This window comes from Quercus robur, chromosome 10, assembly GCF_932294415.1.
Source record: "Quercus robur chromosome 10, dhQueRobu3.1, whole genome shotgun sequence".
In the NCBI taxonomy this organism is placed as follows: domain Eukaryota; kingdom Viridiplantae; phylum Streptophyta; class Magnoliopsida; order Fagales; family Fagaceae; genus Quercus; species Quercus robur.
The window spans coordinates 33,465,141-33,486,257 of NC_065543.1; the positions used below are offsets into that span (position 1 = coordinate 33,465,141).

A 21,117-nucleotide genomic window follows, 5' to 3' on the forward strand; every position below is an offset into this window, starting at 1 on the left:
CATTTTTCCTCTATTGTCTAGAAATTTACTCCTATATATAATGTCACAAATTTACTATGAATTTCCTACTAAAAATGGGCCTTTTATGAACACCAAGTCAAAAAATGCAAAAAAAATCGTACTGTAGTCTCAATGATGGTTAACATTTGTTAATATCCATTGTTGATACCTATTTTTGCAAATTTTCATCCAACAGCCCATGAGGTGAAAAGCCCAAAAAAGCCCTTAAAGATGGGTTAAAGTATGAGCAAAGATATAGTAATCGGGCCATATTTTAAATGTCCAAAGAGAAGATAATGCATAAATAAGGTCTAAGTGATGGCCTAAAAAAGATGAGTATTTTGATAATAAAATAGAGCCCAATGAGTGAGTACCAACAGAACTGAAGGAAGAGAAAAGAAAGCAAAAGGGCCCGTCAGCCCAACCCAATGTAGCGAATAAATGAAGAGAAAAGAAAGTAAAAAGGGTTTGCAGACTTAACCCAATGTAGTGAATAAATAAAGAGAAAATAAAATAAAAGAATTAATAGGCCTAACTCAATATAGTGAATAAAAGCAAAAGGGGTCAACAAGCCCAATCCAATATATTGTAGAAAGCCTATAATGCACTTGCATAAATGGATAAAGATGAATTCTAATTCTGCAGAGGGAAAGCAAGGTGAAACTGTGCAAAGTCACAGCAGAAGGAAACGCATAAAGAAACAAGACAACACCATAGCAACAAGAGGCGCATGAAGAAACAAGACAAAATCAAAAGCTACAAAAAAGGCAACCTGAAACCTAGCCAATGCAAGGGAGGCAGGGTCCATGGCTAAAGAGGAACAAAGGGTGTGGTTTGATAAAGGGGGGAAAAGACCTAGTTTTGGTATCCTGTCAAGACTCCTTTTGGGAGATGCTTTGCTAAGAAAGCATCTTTACCAAAATGGGTAAGAAATTGGTGGGAACCATCTGATGCATGTTAGAGAGTACAGAGATTAATGAGGGTTTTCCATTATGGGAAAGAGAAAGATAATAGTATTATGGTCAAATTGGCTTTTGCCCAAAAGTGGAAAGAAGTTCGTCGCTAAGCAAGTAGTAGGACTAAACCCACTTCTAGCAACTAGAAGGTAGTGAGCCCACCTGCACACGGCTAGAACGGTATGTTGTAGGTATTGGTTGAATGCTTAGGACAAAATGGTTGGTGAAAACAAGGGTAAAGAAGGGAAATCACCTGGGCTTGATCTTAGGTATAAAAGGAATAGTACCCATGAATATGAGGACAAGATTGTTAGAACTAGAAAAAACGGCAACAAGAATGAGAGAAGAACACAATATCATTAAACAACGGAGAGAAACATAAACAATGGTGTGAAGAAACACAGTACCCAAGAGAATTAGAGCATGGAGTTGAAAGTGAAAGAAGAGAGAAATGGGAAAAGAAAGTGAAACGTAAAAGAGAATAGAGAGTTGAGAAATTAGAATATAGATGGCAAACTTAACATGCATCACTAAGTAGCCTTTTCCCTCCCTCATACAAAACCATCCTCTCTGACATCTCAATCAATAGGATAGTTATTTTGATCCATTCTGCAAACTACATAACTTTATGGCCTTGTAAGGTAATAAGGTTAAGTGGGTTGGAGTTTGGGCTCTTTTTAGTATATATCTTGTGGAGAACCCTTTTACTTTTGTTATTATGTTTGTTGTTATTACTATTTATTTATACTGTTAATAGTCTCAGACTAATAATTATTTTGCTGTTACTATATACATATAAGTGTGTGTATATATATATATATATATATATATTTCTCTTTGTTTGGAGTGTTTGGTCTTGTGTAAAGATTGATTCCAAGGGGAATACCACAAAAAGAGCCAAGCCCACTTCACTACCCTCTGCAGAAAGTCTTAGCTTAATAGCACAAAAAGGCACCCACACCCATTTTCACGGCACATTTTTTTTTTTTTTTCTACAAGCCCATTTCATGTATTGTATTATATTTATTCTTTTTAAGCATAACCTAAGCCCATGTAACATATTGAGGAAATGTGGTTTGGAGGTATGGGTTGGTTTCTTTTGGACCCATTGTATAAGCCTAGCCCATATATGCTAGCAAGTGGACAAGGGACACTAGTAGCACTTTAAGCTCATGGAGGAGGTCTTGTACTCAAAATTTTTACCCTAAAAGAGCTTTTATACTCTTGCTGACTGTGACTCAACTTTTCTACTCTACACTTTTTTTTGTCTAAAACACATAGCTAGCCCTAAGTGGCTAGCCTTGTATGCTACAACAACCAAATGTAGCCTCCAAGGACCTGTCATGTCTAGGAAACACTAGTCCATGAATTTAGGCCACTTTATTTCCCAACTTATGCAAAAAGCAAGCCAACCCTCTTGCCCAATCAAAGCAAATTTGACCATAACCTCTTTGATTGATTCCTTGGGTGGTTCAAAGCCTTTTTTATTAACCAAAAACTAGTCACTAAAGGCACCCCAAACTTAATACAAAATGCCCCAATCAGATTCAAAAGGAACCAACCACGTTTTACCCTTAGAGCCGAAACTTTAGAGCAAAAACTTGTTCTACCAACTAATATTCTCACAATTCCAAAGATTGGGGGTGGAAATATGGGTATAAGGGAACCTTCTCTCTCTTCCTCACAACCTCTCTTAATTTCTTCTTCTCCCTGATTATGGGTCAAAGTTTCAGACCTATTGTTTCTATACATTTTTTTGCACTTTTGTTATTAAACTTTATAGTAAAAGTTCATTAGCTAGGAGACATTCTCACAATTCCAAAGCTTTAGGGTGGAAATATGGGTACATGGAAACCTTCTCTCTCTTCCTTACAACCTCTCTCAGTTTCTTCTTCTTACTGACTGTAAGTTGAAATTTCGGACTTGTTATGTTTCTATGCATTTTTCAGTATTTTTATTATTGACATTTTGATTTCTCCCTTGTTAAAGCATCATTAGCCTCTATTCACACTAAATATTGGAATTTTGGACTTGATACTCTTCACAAATAATCACTTCTAAAAAGCTCAAGGGGAAATTTGAGCTGTTCTTGCATTTTTGGCCCTTGTTGCAAAACACCCTCGACTACATTATGACACAAGAATGATGATAGAAATACTATAAGTTTTACAACAAAAGTTATATAAATTCAAGTGTCACCAATTGTCAAAAGGTTATTGAGATATTTATTGGACAAAATTTGGCTACAAACTTGGTTGTAGTTTAATGTCCACAACTCCACTAAATATTTTTTTTATATGAATTTTGACAAATCCATCATTGGATTACAATTTTTCTTATATCCTCTATGCTTGCAAAATTTCAAGAAGATCAAAAATCAATAGTTATGTTATCAATCAAATGTTTAAATTTTAAGTTTTTGAAGTCTAAAATTATATATAAAAAATAAGTTTATGAATCAAATATTAAATAACATCTGATTGACACAAAATTTAACCTACGTGTTAAGAACATAAAAAACATGCAACGCAATAATTAGATTTTCAAAATATGTAGTCATATTATTTTCTTTTAGTGGAAGTTGTAGTTATTAGCTACAACCTAGAAATTTTTTTTCCATATTTATTTACAAATCTTTATTGATGAATAAGACGTAAATAGTGTTATCTTTTTTAAGAAAAATTAAATTTAATACAATTATGTGTCTGAATTTAATTAGATGCTTGATGTATTGCACTTGAAGAATTGTAGTCAAGTTTTATACTATATCAGTCGCAGACACACACGATGCATGAGAATATTATTAATGATCATTTCGTAGTTAAACTTATTTGAAAATAATAATTTTATAATAATAATTTGTTGAGAATCATTTTGTGAATTGTCAAAAGAAAATTCTTACCACATAAGTTAGTAAACTACCATTACTAAAAATAAATAAAACAATAAACAAAGATATATAACATAACTTATCAAATTATTCAAACAAAATTTTGTCAAGAAATCATTTAAATTGGCCATCAAATATATGACATACCCTAGAAACTTCATAATTAAATATAGTGTAGAGTAAATATGGCTTTTACAAAAACAATGAAATCCAATTGACAAAATAAGAATAATAGCAAAAAATGAAGTAGAAAAATTAAAAGAAGACAGACCTTAGTGTAAATTTTTGTGCGGTTTGAATATTACTCTCATACTTGTGGACTTCATATTATATATGGTTTGTAACTATTTTTGAATGATTATTGTGATTTATTGATAATAATTAATAAAAAATAATTAAAACCTAAAACATTTTTTCCCTGATATAATAGAGGAGGAGGTAAATGATTGTCATTTAAAGTAATTAAAACAATAGAGAACATACTCATATAATCATACATTTGTATTACCTACAAGCAAACAAAGAGTTATTCTTATAATGTTTAAAGACTTTTATATTTAGTTAAATGTTTTAGAAAGGACTTTTATTATTATTATTATTGTAAGGGCAGCTTTTTGGATCCTGAGCCCAAAGGGTCAATGGATTAGGGCCCAAAGAGCTCAATGCAATGAATTTGTAGAAAATGAGCTGAAAACTAGGCTTTGATGTTGGAGACAAAGTCCGCAATGGATTAGAGATGATAATAACACAAAGATAGCAAGTTTTATACAAAGAAATTCTTCCTCGGCAAAGTCCGAGGAGAATTATTCTTGAATAAGATTCTCTTAGACTTGATTACAATTACAGTTCTTTGTGCTACCGTCTCCCTTTTCGTAATTTCTCAGGAGTAACATTCTGGGCAATTCTGCTGGTAGGGATAAGTATCAGGAGGGGATAAAGTAAGAGGAAAATGAGAAATATCTAAGGGAAAGCTGCAACCACCACATTAAATACTCTATAGCTAATTCTCTGGCCACATTTATGTGAAGGTGATACCTGAATAGTGGGATTCAGCCTTACAACTATCTTTAAAGACTTTAGGAAGGTGCTGATGGGACAAGGAAAGGAGTCAACCATCTGATCTACATGTGGAGGGTTGAAATGGAGCAAAGGAGGGTAATATAAAGAAGAAAAATCCCATTACAAAAAGGGCATCTGAGAAATTGCAAAAAGGGGGATGATAGCACAAAGAACTGTAATTGTAATCAAGTCTAAGAGAATCTTAATCAAGAACAATTATCCTCGGACTTTGCCGAGGAAGAATTTCTTTGTATGGAACTTGCTATCTTTGTGTTATTATCATCTCTAATCCATTGTGGACTTTGTGTCCAACATCAAAGCCTAGTTTTCAACTCATTTTCTACAAATTCATTGCATTAGGCTCTTTGCGCCCTAATCCTTTGACCTTTTGGACTTAGGATCCAAAAATCTGCCTTTACAATTATTATTATTATTATTATTATTATTATTATTATTATTATTATTATTATTATATGCATTAGGGTCGCAATTTTTAGATTGTTTATTCTATTTGGCAAAGATGACGTGGATAATGAAAATAAAGATTATTTGTAATATAAGTATATTATATGTCTTGTCCCAATATGATTATATATTATGCAAATCTTTGTTCTTTATTTCAAATTCTAAAATTCATACGGTAAAGGGGGGGAAAAAAACAACAACAACTCACAACTGCTAGAACATTTGAATTTTCGATCAAAGGTTGTTCTTTGCATTTTTTTTTTTTTTTTTTTTTCATTAGAGCTAATTGGCAAAGAATTTGGACTCTCAGTTTTAGGTAACCGAATGCTTAGGACATCAAAGGTTGCAAAAGTGAGGTACCGTCATGTTAATGGAGAAGAGGATAGTGAATCAAAATTATCATTGCCTAATATTCTTTTTACTACATTTATTATTGCAATAAATCCAATGAAGCACACCTTAATAATTTTTCTATGTTAAAAACTCATTTATAAATGAAGTTTTACTAACATTATAGTATTCTTCAATATTCGTTTTTCCTATTTGTTCTTCTATATGAACATGACCGTCTTTATTTTTTTAGATTGAAATGTCATAATACATCAGTGAAATAAATGAATAGTTCTATATGTCCAAAAAGTTTGGGTTAAAGCAAGGGCTTTTGAAATAAATGTGGTATTTATTTCAAATTATAAAATTCATATGGTAAAGGGGGAAAAAACAACAACAACCCACAACTACTAGAACATTTGAATTTTCGATCAAAGATTTGTTCTTCGCTTCTTCTTCTTCTTTTCTTTTTTCTTTCATTAGAGCTGATTGGCAAAGAATTTGTACTCTCAATTTTAGGTAACCGAATGCTTAGGACATCAAAGGTTGCAAAAGTGAGGTACCATCATGTTAATGGAGAAGAGAATAGTGAATCAAAATTATCATTTCCTAATATTCTTTTTACTACATTTATTGTTGCAATAAATCCAATGAAGCACACCTTTATAATTTTTGTGTGTTAAAAACTCATTTATAAATGAAGTTTACTAACATAATAGTATTCGTCAATATTTGTTTTTCCTATTTGTTCTTCTACATGAACATGACCATCTTTGTTTTTTTAGATTGGAATGTCATATTACATCAGTGAAATAAATGAATAGTTCTATATGTCCAGAAAATTTGGGTTAAAGCAAGGGCTTTTGAAATAAATGTGGTATTTTTTGGTACATCATAGGGAAAGGCATCTAGTCGAATTCAAGCCTGGCCCAGTTTGAAAGTTTGAAAAGAAACCCAAGAAAATGTCATGATTAGATTAGTTGAGAAGCTAAAGTCGATACAGAACAGTTCTGAAAAGGCATTTCATTGAAGATTTGTATTTTCAAACCCACCCCATAATTCAAGCCGGGGTTTGTCTTTAATCTTATAATAAGAACAAAACTTATGAGAGCAAAAAGCTTCTCTCATAAAGAAACAACCAATTGAAAATTATATGTACATTAGGATTTACATAGACAACAAAGCGGCTTATTAAACAAAAAGTAACCTACCTACCAACCTATATAATGAAGAGAAATTGAAAGGAAAACAACGTTGGGACAACTAGAAAGAAGGGGGACCTCTTGCTGTGTATACAATCAATCATATTCTTAATTTTACAACTTGTTAACTTGTGTGATCGTGAGTATTTTACATTTTCTGTCTTGTGCAACCTATCATTTCACTTTGACTACTCACAATCACTCAAGTCAACAAGTTTTGAAATTAGATATAGGATTGATGGTCTCTAGAATCACTATGCTGTGTGTGTCTCCTGGTCCAAAGCTTGTGACATTTTGAAATGCAGGAAATTCAATTCCATGAGGCTCCATCCCTCCCTCTTCATCTCTTTCTCATCATATGCGTTTATTTTATACCTTAATACAATTAGCTTCTTTCGTAGATATCTTCTTAGGCTCAATAATACTTGGTCCTTTACAAATTTCCATGATCTTTGTCTGGACTCATCAGGTAAGGAAAATCCACTAATTATTGAACCTAAACCCATAAAATCTATACAGAAGTGAAAATCCAACTATCTGTTCAATGAAGGAAAAGCAAAGTGAAAACTATTTCTTGCTCTTTTTATCCTTCCCATCACGTAAAAAAGAACCAAAATTGAAGAGATTTTGAGCCCTTTTAGAAATGTAAGGAGGTGGTATATTCAAAACAGGACTAATCTGAACTGCATTTAAAGATTCTCCATAACTCTTTTTCAACTGAGGCTTCTGCTGCAATTTAGTATAAGATGAAAAAGATGATGACCTTGGCAATGAAATAGATTCTTGTTTCTGTGAATTGTGCTTGTGAACTTCCTTATTCTGCGTTGTTCTTTTTGGAATTGGGTCCAATGAACTAGTTGAATTGCTTCGTGACAGAAGCGGTAACGAGCGTAAAAAGCTCTTCTTATTGTCAAAATTATCGAGACTAGCACTTCTCTTGAAACCCCAGAAAGACTTGGTCGCCGTGGATACATGCTTTTGCTCCAAATCTGAGTTTATAACCATGGCTTCTTTCTTCGATGATGATGAGTTATCACGACGAAGAGGAGGAAGAGGAGCAATAGGCCGAGGTTGACAACTATGGACTTCTTTGTTAGCAAGAAATCTCTCTTTATCATGAATTGGAAGAAGTACCCCATTGGAGAAAAGCTCGTCTGCTGAACAAGATTCATGCTCAAATAAGCTGCTGCTAATGTTGAATTCAAAATCAGAATTTGAGCCCAAATGCGATGATGATGATGATGATGAGTCTGTTTGATCAGACATGCTGAGAAGTGGTCCAACATCTGCTTGGACAAGATCATGGGAGAAAGATATTCTAGGAAGGCTTGTTTGTGAACACATGTCAATATATCATATATGCTTATTTGATTATTTCCAATATTTATCAAGAAAAGACCATGAAAGTGGTACAAAATAGAAAGAGGTTGTAAATAGTATGAAGAAGAATAATTCAATGACGTGATATACGTGTGGTAAAGAGAGAAAGCAGGTACACAATTCAAACTTTTAGGCCAACATCAAAGCCTTGAAATTTGGCAAAAATGGCTTGGACTAGGAAGTCAATAAAGTGTAAAGGGGGTGTTTGAATTTATAGGATAGAGAGAATAAAAAATGTTAAAAAGGGGCAATCTTTTTCAAATTTCAAAGATGTCGGAGGATTCTAAGAAAATTCTGGGATCTGGGATCAAATGTTCTTCTCTGAATATGAAGTAGAAGTTAGTTGTCTGTCTGTTACTGAAAAGAACAAAAAAAAGGAAAAGAAAGTATATAAGATATGAGATTTTGGAAGAAATGTAATAAGACTTGACAACAAATTCTAAGGCAAGGTCATGACTCATGAGAGAAATATCAAATATATGTGGCTTGAGGTTGCACGAAAGAGGGAAATGAGGCCAGATAATCAATAATGAGAGAGAGAGAGAGACAGATTTAAAAAGTTACCCCCATTCAAAGGCAATGAAAGACCGCACAGAAAGGAAAAGAAGAGGTAGCGACGTTAATTGATAAGTCATGGTAATGGGGCTGTGAGCGGCAGTAACTTAAGGAAATGTCTGTTAGCCATGTCTATTTTTATATCCCAACAAAACTAATCAAGTTGAGGTGTATATGGGATTCAATATACACTCAATACAATCAAATCCAATCAAATTCTCACAATTTGAGGTCTCCCTTGCAGTATAATTATTGCTCAGTATATTTTTTTACTCAATAAATTTGAATTAGATTAATGTTAAAATCTTGTCATTGCTTACGGATGCTTTGTAAGTTTCACACCTATGTAATCTACTACATGAAACTTATTTAGTGGGTTTTTCAAGCATTAAAAAAGAACCCATTATTTTGACTTTTTAAAGATGATGCAGTCCTCAATTATCTTAACATTTACCAAGTATTGTAGTATATGAAGGTTATATAATATAATACATGGTATGTTTGGAAAAAAACAAACTGTTTACAGAGTGAAACTAATTTTTTTTTTGGTGGAAAAAATACTAAAACTATAATATGAAAAGAGTTTGACTTACTTCCAATATTTTTTTTAACTTGACATTTCCTTTTATTTTAAATAATAATAGCAAGTGGTAGTGAGTTTTAATCTCTATTTTTTATTTAGGTAGTAGGTAATATGACAGTTTCTGATTAAAACAAAATGAGATTTCAGTTGAAAAAGTACTAAAAATAAACCAAACCCATATAAAAATGACATATGCCATGTATAAAGTTTGGCAATTATGACTTACTATTAAAGTGTAAAATCTAAAAAGATTATGATTAGTTATAAATTATAAATATCTACTTATTTGTCAAGAGTCTTATATCTCAATTGACATTTTTGTTTTTTTTTTTGGTGTTTTCAATGAAGACATACAATATTTAAATTTTCCCACCTCTAACATGAATTATATATATATATATATATATATAAACTTCAATTAATGCAAACAAGTTTTTGCCAACATTTTAATTGTTAATTTTAGTTGCATTAATTTTGTTATTGTTATTGTGTTCTTCATTAAGGCAATTTCAAACTTAATTTACACAAGTTTAAGTTGGAAAAGTTTTTTCCTAGAACATGAATCATAGTAATATTATTCTTATCCATGATAGGAATTATCGAATTTATTTTTAATTCATCAAAAATTAGTTTCCAAAAATAATAGTAGCATTTAGCAAGAACAGTTGACGGATTCGCTCACCTACTGAGTACTGACTACATATTGAAATTTTTTTAATCATTCTAGTTATCATGTTGCATCAGATGAAAGAACCCACCACCCACTCGATCTTAAGCTATAATTCAATGTTCAAAAATAGTCAATATGCGCCTCGCCAGTAGCGCCTATTCATAATTGTGAGATCATTAGATAGCTTCGCTATTGGCAGTCAGCAACCATAAAGTATTTCCCATGATATTTCAAATTACAAATGTCAAAGATGAGCGTATAAGCCTTACACACAACAATATACCTCGTAAGTTTAAAGAACCGTAAAATGGAGAGATTGAATACTTTTGAGATTGGACTGTGATAACATTATAATAGTGTATACAATGAGCAGTGGCAATTCCATGAATTTTGTTTAGGGTCATTAAAAATTTTTAATAAAAAGAGAACTTGAATATATCGAGTTATCGACAAAAAAAGAATAATAATACATGAATTTTACAATTATTCTACAAGTTTTCAAATTTTGAATGTTACATAATACTCCCTCCGTCCCATTTTGTTTGTCCTCTATTCCATTTTGAGATGTCCCAAAATATTGTCCTGTTTCTAAAAATAAAAGTTATTACTTTACTAATATTCCTATTATACCCCTAAGCCTCATTAAGAATAACTTTTTTTTTAAAAAGTTGATAAATTTATTTAAGGGTAGTTTTGTAAACTTATATATTTTTATAAGGTAGACAAGATAATAAATGATGTTTCCTTAAAATGTTTGACTTTTCAAACAGGACAAACAAAGTGGGACGGAGGGAGTAGTTCATTATGAGTATTTATTGCCAATGTGGGTAGTTATGAGCCTATGACCATTTTATTTTGTTAAGTTTGCCAACATTTTTTTCTTTATACAATTGTTATTATCTGTTTGACTTTGTTTTTATAAAAATATTTTAGACTAAATTACTAATCTCAACTCATTGGCTCCGAATTAATTATTGACACATACAATCATACTCATTCATACATAAAATTATACACTACTTGTCTACTTAATCCATCAAATGCTTGAACAATCACTAACTTTATAATTTTTTTTATTGAATTTTACTAACTCTATAACAAAAAGCTATTATAATATGATAACAATACACACACATGTAAAAAAAAACTATTTCCTAATTATTAAATTATATAAAGTTATATTATATTTATATTATTGTACACACAAACATTCACACACATCATAATTTACACAAATAACATTATAACAAAAAGTAATGTACACAATCAATATTAGACACACTCACACATATATAATATAAATTTATAAAAATGAATTACACTTACAATTTACAAACACTTACTCTTACTCTTAGAGTCGAAAATACTTGTAATAAATGCGTATAAGATTTAAGTCAGGATGTATAAAAAAATATTTTTAAGAATAAATTAAAGTATTAAACTAACAAAAAAATATTTTTTATATATAATTTTTTTTTTTTTTTTGAAGTCGGGGGATTCATTTGAACGCCATAAATAGGTTGTAGCGCCACCCTTGACAATGGGAAATTATTGTATACTCTCGGAATACCATAAATGCTCTCTCCTCTCACATGAATTGTGGGTCCCACTAATTAAATTCATGGTGGGACTCACCATTTATGTAAGAGGTGGGAGTAAGTATTTATAGTACTCCGGGAGTACCTAATAATTTTCCCTTGACAATATGGACAAATAGTATTAATGTAGTTTTAAGAAGCTACAAGCAACATCTAATACCGTAACAAGTGTTATTTAAGCCCAAAGAAAGTGAAACATGTGGAATGAACAGCTCTCAATAATTATCAAAGGCCTCAAACATAAATAGAGGACTCATTCTCAAGAAAAACACACAATTTATAATTGACAAACTTGCTTATATAGAAATCATTCTCTCATAATTCCAGTTCTTTGGTAGATTCTCTTAGTTTGTAGAGCTGTAGAAGGAGTTCATGTGAGCAAGTTCATTTCCTTGTAATTTGTCGCTTTAATTGACTTGTTTATATAAGTTTCCTTTAGTTGGTTTAAGCTCTTAGTTGCCAATCTTGTTTGATCATTAATGCGTTTTCATCAATTTTATTTGGTGTTTAGTCTGGTTATATTTAGGCATCGATTTGTTTACTATTTAGAACTATTTAGGCACAAACTATTTTGCTTGCTTTGATACATAGCATTTTCATGAATTATTTAGCTTTCTTGAAATCAATGGCATTGAATCTCACTTATAGTTTAGGTCTAGTGTTCACGGAAAATTATTGAATACTCTAGAAGTATCATAAATGCGTACTTCCCCCTCTCACATGAATTGAGGATCTCATCATAAATTTAATTAGTAAAACCCACAGTTATGTGAGAGGGGTGAGTACGCATTTATGGTATTCTGAGAATAGTCAATAATTACCCGGTGTTCACCTAGAGTTACAATTTACTTACTTTTTATAGTTCTCTATTACTTGCATCTTCTCAACAAACCTAAAAGTTCTCTTAATTTAAGGCAATACCAAACATCTATATATATTTAAAAGTTGAAGCGTAATATTTATTATTTTTATACTTCTGTTGAGTTACATCAACGGTCACATCATTCACTTATTTGCAAATCATTCTCTCTTATTCCTAACTTATTGTTAATTTTTTCCAACATTTTCCTCTCCCTTTTACCTTTTCATCTCCCCACTATTATCTACCTTAATATCACTCTTCTTCTATCCCTTCCGTTTATTTTTGCTCTTTTTATTCTCGTCCTCTTATTATAACTTTGCATATCTCTCTCCCTTTCTATTCATAGTCTTCTCACACACAAAATGCTCTTTCTCTATCAATTTATTTTTTCATTTTTTGGGGGACATTTTATTTTTCTTGCATCTCTACTTTATGTTGTTAATTTTTTGTGTTCTTTAGAACTCTAATTTGGGTTTATGTGATTTAGTTTTGTATTTTTAAGTAATTTTTTTTTCTTTGATTTCATAGATGTTATCTTATTGCATTATAACAATAGTTAATAAGAATGTAATGTTATTCTATTACATAACATAACTTAGATAATTTGGTGTTTATTATTATATTTTTTATTTTTACCATTTTTCTTCTCATATTATTTTCTATAAATTTTTTATTTTCTCTCATATTCTCCTTTGAAAAAATGATTATTCTATCACTCTCTCTTGATTTTAGATTCTTTCTTACAACTCTATTTTAGGTTGATGAATCATTGTGCTTTTTAAAACTCTATTTTGGGTCAATATGTTTGGTGTTATATTTTTGGGTTTCCCATCGCAAGTAGTCTCTCTCCCTCTCATCACTTAGGTTTGATTTAATACATAGTTATTTTGAATGTGAAAATTGAATTTATATCAAAACACAATATTGATTATGCATTTGAATGTGCTTATAATCTGAGTGATATTAAGTGCAATTTTGTTATAATTTTTTTATTATCATGATAATCTCCTTTAAGAGAATGAGAAATTTGAATAATTTATTTGAAACTTTAAAAACATAGCATAATTTCGAAGAATATGGACCAACTCACAAATGAATAATATCAATCAAACACAGCCAAAATAATAGAATGAATATTGGTAGAGATAGAAACATGCAAAATTAAAATCATATCAAATACACCACATTAACAACATTAACCAAGTAATAAACAAATTTCTTAATTACATTTTTGTGTTACGTTTAAAAGTTGATATATAATTTTGTAAGACAAATTTAGTAAAATTTATATCACCTCAAAAATCATTCATATTATATTAACCATAGATAATAGAATAAATGGGAAAAATTATATAAAATGACCCAAAGTTTATACCATATTTCATAGTAGACTCTATATTTTTAAATATGTCAATCAAAGTCCCAAATTTATTAATATATTTTAATGTAAGGCCTCTATCCATCTCTGATATAGCTATAGCAGAACAAATTAAAAATAAATAAATAAAAGGAAAATTTTGATTAAACTTTATGGTCTACCTAGGGCTTGTTCATAAATTAGTTTGGCAGCCATGAATAAATAGTAAAGAGGGGAAACTTTGTTCAGAGAGAGAAAATTTTAGTTAAAGTGAGAAAGTGATTGCCAAAATATTAAAATTGATCACCTAGGTGAAATAAAACGGTTTATCACCAACTAGCCTCTGTGAGCGTGTGCTCAGAGGCTCTTCCATTTTTTGGGTAAAAGTTAATTATTTGCATCCATTATAATTTGGAACTACTATACTGTGTGTGAGTTGTGTAATCAGATAGGGATAATGTCCTAATTTTTAGCAACTTCTTCTGACATCTATGTTCAAGTTATGCTTTAGTGAGAGTTAATTTGAATTCCAAATAAAAATGGTAATTCAAAAGAAGAAATGCCTAAAATTTAGTAGGTTGTGGGTTCTATTTTACAAATTAATCAATAGGGATAATGTCCTAATTTTTAGCAACTTCTTCTAGCATCTATATGCAAGTTACATTTTAGTGAAGAAGATTAAATGCCTAAAATTTACTCCCTTTGTCCCAAATTATTTGGCCTGTATTCCATTTTGGGATGTCCCAAAATTATGTCTTGTTTGAAAAGTCAAACACTATTAATTTATTAATATTACCTTTATGCCCTTAATTTATTTGTGGTAGCATTTTTTTTAATTCAAAAAAAATTAAAAACAATAGTGTTTCTAATCTACCGAATTAAAAATTGATTTACAGATAAAGACTGAATTTGGATTAGGATTGGTGGCTATAGAATTTGGATCTGAATATAGGTTTGCAAATTGTAAAAGTAATACACTAATAGAATTTGAAATCTACAATAACTTTGAAATTGCTTGGTAGCTGGTGCCAATACTAGAAATGTTTTTTTTCCTTAAAAATTTTTTTGATAAATTTTTTTAAACGTAATATAGGAAATTTTTAACTTTTTTTTTAAAGAAATAAGACAATTAATAATGTTTCCCTAAATAATTGGATTTTTCTAACTAGGCCAAACAATTTGGGACAGAGAAAGTAACAAATTAATCAAATAGAGATAATGTCTTAATTTTTAGCAACTTTAGAGCCTTAATTTTTAGCAACTTTAGAGTTCAAGGCTTGGAAGCCGGCTTAGAGTCCATAGCTTAAAAGCTCCTTAAATGATAGTATAGATAATAAGAGTCCAAGTTTAATAAAGATATGGTTACCTATATTTACACCACTAATAATGTCTTGCCATGTCAGATTATTTCATAGGAAATAATAGATAGTAACCCACCTTATCACATTCAAGGCTGGCCCTAGGCCTAGGCCACTTAGGCTAGGGCCCCTACTAGAGAAAAGCCACCAAATTTTGGGGTAAAAATTGAAATATATTTTTTAAAAATATTATTTTGAGATATAGGAAAAAAAAATTAGTTTTAGATTTTTCCTCTACTTTTAAGAAGTTCCAAAGAATTTAGTAATGTTAGAGATAATACAATTTTAAATACATAGAGCTTGCAAATATGTGTCACTAATTATAAGAAATAATTCAGATAAGAAAATACTAGAAATACTATAAATTTTATTTCAAAACCTTTACAAATTGATGTGACAATTAATATGATTTGTAAATGTCAACAACATATTAAATGCATTTTTAAATTAATTTTTGTGATTAGTAATACATCTTTATAAACATCATGTTGTAAAATTTATAATATCTCTAACATCATTCATTCAAATACTTATTTATTATTTTCTTGAAGTGTCACTAATCACATTCAAACCAAGACACCAATCAATTTTTTGGTGTAGACAGGAATTAAAGTTTTTGGGATCTGGAATCAGATGTTTTTCTCTGAATATGTAGTTGAAGTTAGTTATCTGTCTGTTACTGAAAAGAACAAAAAAAAGGAAAAGAAAGTATATAAGATATGAGATTTTGGAAGAAATGTAAAAAGACTTGACAACAAATTCTAAGGCAAGGTCATGACTCATGAGAGAAATATCAAATATATGTGGCTTGAGGTTGCACGAAAGAAGGGAAATGAGGCCAGATAATCAATAATGAGAGAGAGAGAGAGAGAGATCTTAAAAAAGTTACCCACATTCAAAGGCAATGAAAAACCGCACAGAAAGGAAAAGAAGAGGTAGCGACTTTAATTGATAAGTCATGGTAATGGGGCTCTGAGCGGAGGTCTCTTACATCTTTTGGAATTGTCATTTTTGTCCATAAAGTTTCATTTTTATCATTTTAGTCTTTAATTAAACTTTAATTTCTTATCAAGTTCTTCTATTCATTATCGTTTATAAAACTAACACGATATACATATGTAATTCGACGTCATTTTGGTGGATTTGATAGTGATTTTATGGATGATAATTGACAGAATGGCCAATTTAACAAATTCTTAAAGTTTATCGTAAAGTCAAAACCTGTATAGTCATGGATCGGACAAAATGGCCTTATGCCCTTTTCACCCAAATTATACGGCCTTATGTCCCTTTCCCAAATTAATTAGAGAAATGTCTCTCTTTTGTAACTCGATTTTCTCATAATCGAGTTTAAAAAAAAAAAAAAAAATGCTAGAACCCTATAGTGACATTTTTAAGGACCTATAGTGACATTTTGTAACTCGATCTAGAATTTTACAAAACACCACTATAGGTCCTTAAAAACGTCACTATAAAGCTTAACTCAATTTTTAGAAAGTCAAGTTTCAAAAGATGAGCATTTTCCTAATTAATTTGGGAAGGGGGACATAAAGCTATATAATTTAGGTGAAAAGGGCATAGGGCAATTTTGTCCGTCATGGATTCGTTCATTTTCATAGGCAAGATTTACCATAGAGATAAGTTGTGTATAGTCTTTTTCTTTTTTTCTTTTTTTTGGTAAAATAAGTTGTGTATAGTCATAGATTCATTCATTTTCATAACGAAAACGTGAAGATTATTTAAGTGCATCGATCTTGTTGGTGATGACGATGACATTTCATCTCAACTAGTAGCTTTGAATGATGACATGGCAGCTTAATCAAGGTGTGGGAAATTTTGCTCAATCAAATTCTCTAAAACAACAAAACTTTGTCAATTTATAGGGAATATATTTAATTCAACCTACTATTACAGAGATCTCCGAATTCAATCCCTATCATCACAAGATAGTCTTCAAAATAGAAGGAGACATTGCAATTCAAATTTGGAGCCCAATCTAAAATGACAAAGTAATCCACTCCCATAGTCCCATAGGCTGCTTAAAAAGGAAGCAAAGCCTCCAAAGAAGGTATACATACATGACCCTACATGAATATTGACACACCCCAAACGTGTAAGAATAAATTGTCCCATTTGATAACGTGTAAGTTTCCTAAGTAACTCCAACTTTGATGGGCAAGTGGAGGTTATAGATACAAGAAATTTGGTCCATCTCTCTACTTATAAAAGAGACATTCAGCCACCCCATCAAATACACTGAATAATTAAAGAGAAAAAAGGGTGAAGAGAGAGAAACCAATCCTATAAGAATTAAGTGCCTTTTATACTAAGACTTGATCTTAAGAAGAGTTTAGCAATGGATCAAGGTAAGCTTTATAATTTATTTGTGTAGTTGTGAAATCATGATAATTCAAGATCCTAGAATTTATATTATGGTTGTTTATAATCTAACAACATAAAGAAAACATTTACATGACAGTCCTCTGATTTCCTTTATCTCCTTTTGCATGTGTTCACACTGAAAAAAAAATTAGAGACATGTTGACTTAAGCTGTGTCTGGAGAGAGGTTTGAGCTTTTATGTTGATTTGGCCGGTATGGATGCTAATTTAAAATTTGGGTTGTAGATCTTCTTCAATATATGAGAGAGGAAGATTATTGAGGTGCGTAAACTACAACTAATTCCAATCCACATGTGATTTTTTTTCTCTTTAACGAGCTTGTTAGACAAGCATCCTAAGTCGGAAGAATTTTATTGGGGATTGAGGATTGGAGGATAAGGCTACGTTTGGCAACATGTAAAATATTTTCAGTGTAAAATATTTTTAGGTAAAAATATTTTTGGGAAAGGAAAATATTTTCAAGTGTTTGGCTGCATTATGAAAATTGTTTTGGAAAATGTTTTCAAGTGTTTGGTTGCATTTTGAAAATGCTATTTTTCTACTAGTTTCTCACATTTTCTCAGCCATTTTCTCAGCTTCCAAACAAATTTTATAATAGAAAATTTCAATATATAAACTACAAGAAACAAAAATCAAAACAAAACCATTCATTAAAATAAAAAATTTGGTCAAACTAAGAGAGGGAGGAAGAGAGAGTGATTGAAAATTGAGGGAAAGAGAGAGGTAGATCGAGAAAGAGAGAGATCGGTCATGGGTGACAAGACCTATCAAGCGGTGGCAGGCTTCAGGCCGCAATGAGATTGAGACAATGAGAGTTCAATCTAAAGGGCAGCAGAGGCGCAATCTTGGCGATGCGATCTGGGGTGTGATCTTGGCAACGCGATCTCGACGACGCAATTGGGGGTTGGGGCGATGGTCCGTTGCTGAAGGTGTGTGCTTCTAGCTCACTCTGTCTACTCTCTCTCTCTCTCTCTCTCTCTCTCTCTCTCTCTTCGAGTGTCTGAGTCCAGAAAATCATTTGAAGGTAAATGAGATGTGTAAATGATTTTCTAGGTCAAAGGGCTTATTTTACGGTCAAAGTTTAAGATTTTCAGTTTGATTTCATTTTACATGTGCACCCAAACACGCAAAATATTTTCTCAATTTCATTTACACCCAAAACAAACACAGCCTCAGTATCGGTTTGGTTGGAGTGAGAACTAGAGGGATCGAAAACATATGGGAAAAAAGTGGAGAGAAAACACATTTTTCTATTGTTTGGTTTGTTATCAAAAAAGGGGCATCAAACCAAAAAGTCAGTTTTACCCCTCCAATAACGTTCATAGCCACTCTCTCACCCTTTTTTGTCCCATTCAAATTTGGTTATCTTTTCCGTCCTATTTGTTAGGTTCTAAAGTTTAGGATTTTATGTATTTAGAACTCTAATTGTATTGTTGGCAAACCATGATCAAAACAATGTGTTTAGAAGTGTTTTAGTCTAGCTCAAAGTTGTGATTTTATGTAAAGTTGAAATCGAGTTAAAGCAAGAAGCATTGTGCCTTTCGGCCTAGCTCGATCGGTCGAAGCTTGGGCAGAATGCTTTTCTGCAGATTCGTCCAACTCAGCTCTAGTTGTTTTAAAACGTTTTTAGGGTTTCTTATTTGTCCTAAGTATAAAAGGAAAACTCTAGCCACGTTTTAGTGTTGCTCATATTTGCGGTTTGTGTAAATCTCTTGTGAGATCTAGAGGAGCTTTCCTTTACACAAACTTAGGGTTTTCAAGGAGAAGATTTATCTACGTCTTGATGATCAATTCAGTTGCTGCCATTGAAGCTTAAAGAAAACACAAGCGGGTGTGCTTGTATCTGGTGGTGAATCCAAAGAAAGAAGGAGTTCGTGGATTCGGAGCTTGCACGTGGTCGTGTCAGTAAGTTCTACTGGTTGATAGCAATAAGAAGTCGAGCGTGGGGGCTTGTAAGTCTTATTGTATGAATTTCGATTCTTTCTAGTGGATTTGCTTTTTACCTTGAGGATAGCTAGGTTAAATCCTCCCTAGGTTTTTACCGGTTTGGTTTCCTAGGTGATCATATCTTGTGTTATTTATTTTCCGCTACTTTGCATGATTTGATCTTTTATATTGTGATAACTTAGACTTGTTTAATTGGACTAAGTAACAACTTGGCTAATTACCTAGGTTAATCAATTGTTTAAGGGGTCTAAAAACAATCACTATCAATTTTATGATCTTAACACTTTTTTTGGGTCTTATCTAACACCATCTCAAGCATCTTTTTTTTCAACTTTTTCCTTCTTCTTTTTTATTAATATTTATTATCTAAAATATACCTTTATTTTTCTTTTCTTTTTAATATTCATTTTAACTAATTTTGTTAATTACAATTTTTTTATTTATAAAAATTAATCAATAAAGAAAGAGGTTAAATTAAGGTAATCATTGTGATGTTTCACTTGTATAATGTATCAAAATTACTTCTTATATATATATTATGTAACCATGTAATAGGAGCATAGAAGTAAATTTATATCATCTTTTTTATTCTTTAACTTTTTTTTTCAACCAAAAATAATAAATTTATATTAATTTTCTATCATTTACTTTTCCATCCTCTTAGTTAAACATAGCCAAAGAAAAGACTATTATAAAAAGGAAAAAAAAAAAGAATAATATAGAACATTTATTTACTATTAAAGTAATAATGAAGCAAATTCTTTAAAACCTTCTATCAATAAACCCCTGCACTACATAATTTTCATAAAACAGCTTGATCACTTCATTTTTTCCTAAATGCTCTTAATCCAATTATAGGCCTCCAATCCTCGCAGATCTCGTGTGTTCAATTGACATCACATGGCCACTATTGTATTAAAAGAACAGTTTTGATATTTGGACTTTGACGTAAAAGTAACATACATTTATATTAAGACGTTGACGTTGGACCCCATGACAATGAAGATTTCTTTGAAGATTATTTTATAACTTTCGTCTAGGGTAGAATTTTATATCTTAGTCCTAAAATGTTATTGGGGGCTTAATTTCTTGTCAAATTAGACTTAACTTTTTTTGTTAGTGTATTAGTTAGATAGGGACCGGTTAACATTAAACATTCATTTTAAGAAAGTTTTTCAATTTCCTATAAAAATTTTCTTACAATAGTTTACTAATATATGCTCTAAGGGCAAGCATTTACATATGCTATCTTCAAATTATTCTATTTTACCGTCTCAAAAATTACTTTATCAATTATATCATATCATTTTATAACACACCTAACATTCCAACTTTTATTTTCCTATATAACACATTAAAATAATATATTTACACAAATATACAACACAACTTTGATTTTCGAGAGTGAAAGAGATGCAAACAGTGAAAGGGAGAGAAGTGGGAATAAAATATATTAAAATCTTATACCATTTTGCTATGATATCTGATGATGCTCCAAATCAGT

General features: G+C 31.1%; 1 protein-coding gene across 1 annotated transcript; it reads right to left on the minus strand.

Moving 5' to 3' along the window:
* Positions 1-7,469: 7,469 nt before the first annotated feature.
* LOC126704076 (uncharacterized) lies at positions 7,470-8,246 on the minus strand. The gene has a single exon (XM_050403112.1). The coding sequence runs from the start codon at positions 8,244-8,246 to the stop codon at positions 7,470-7,472; it is 777 nt and encodes a 258-aa protein (XP_050259069.1).
* Between the last annotated feature and the right edge of the window lie 12,871 nt (positions 8,247-21,117).

Coding starts and splice junctions, on each gene's coding strand:
- LOC126704076 (XM_050403112.1), bottom strand. CDS start 8,246: ATGTGTTCACAAACAAGCCTTCCTAGAATATCTTTCTCCCATGATCTT.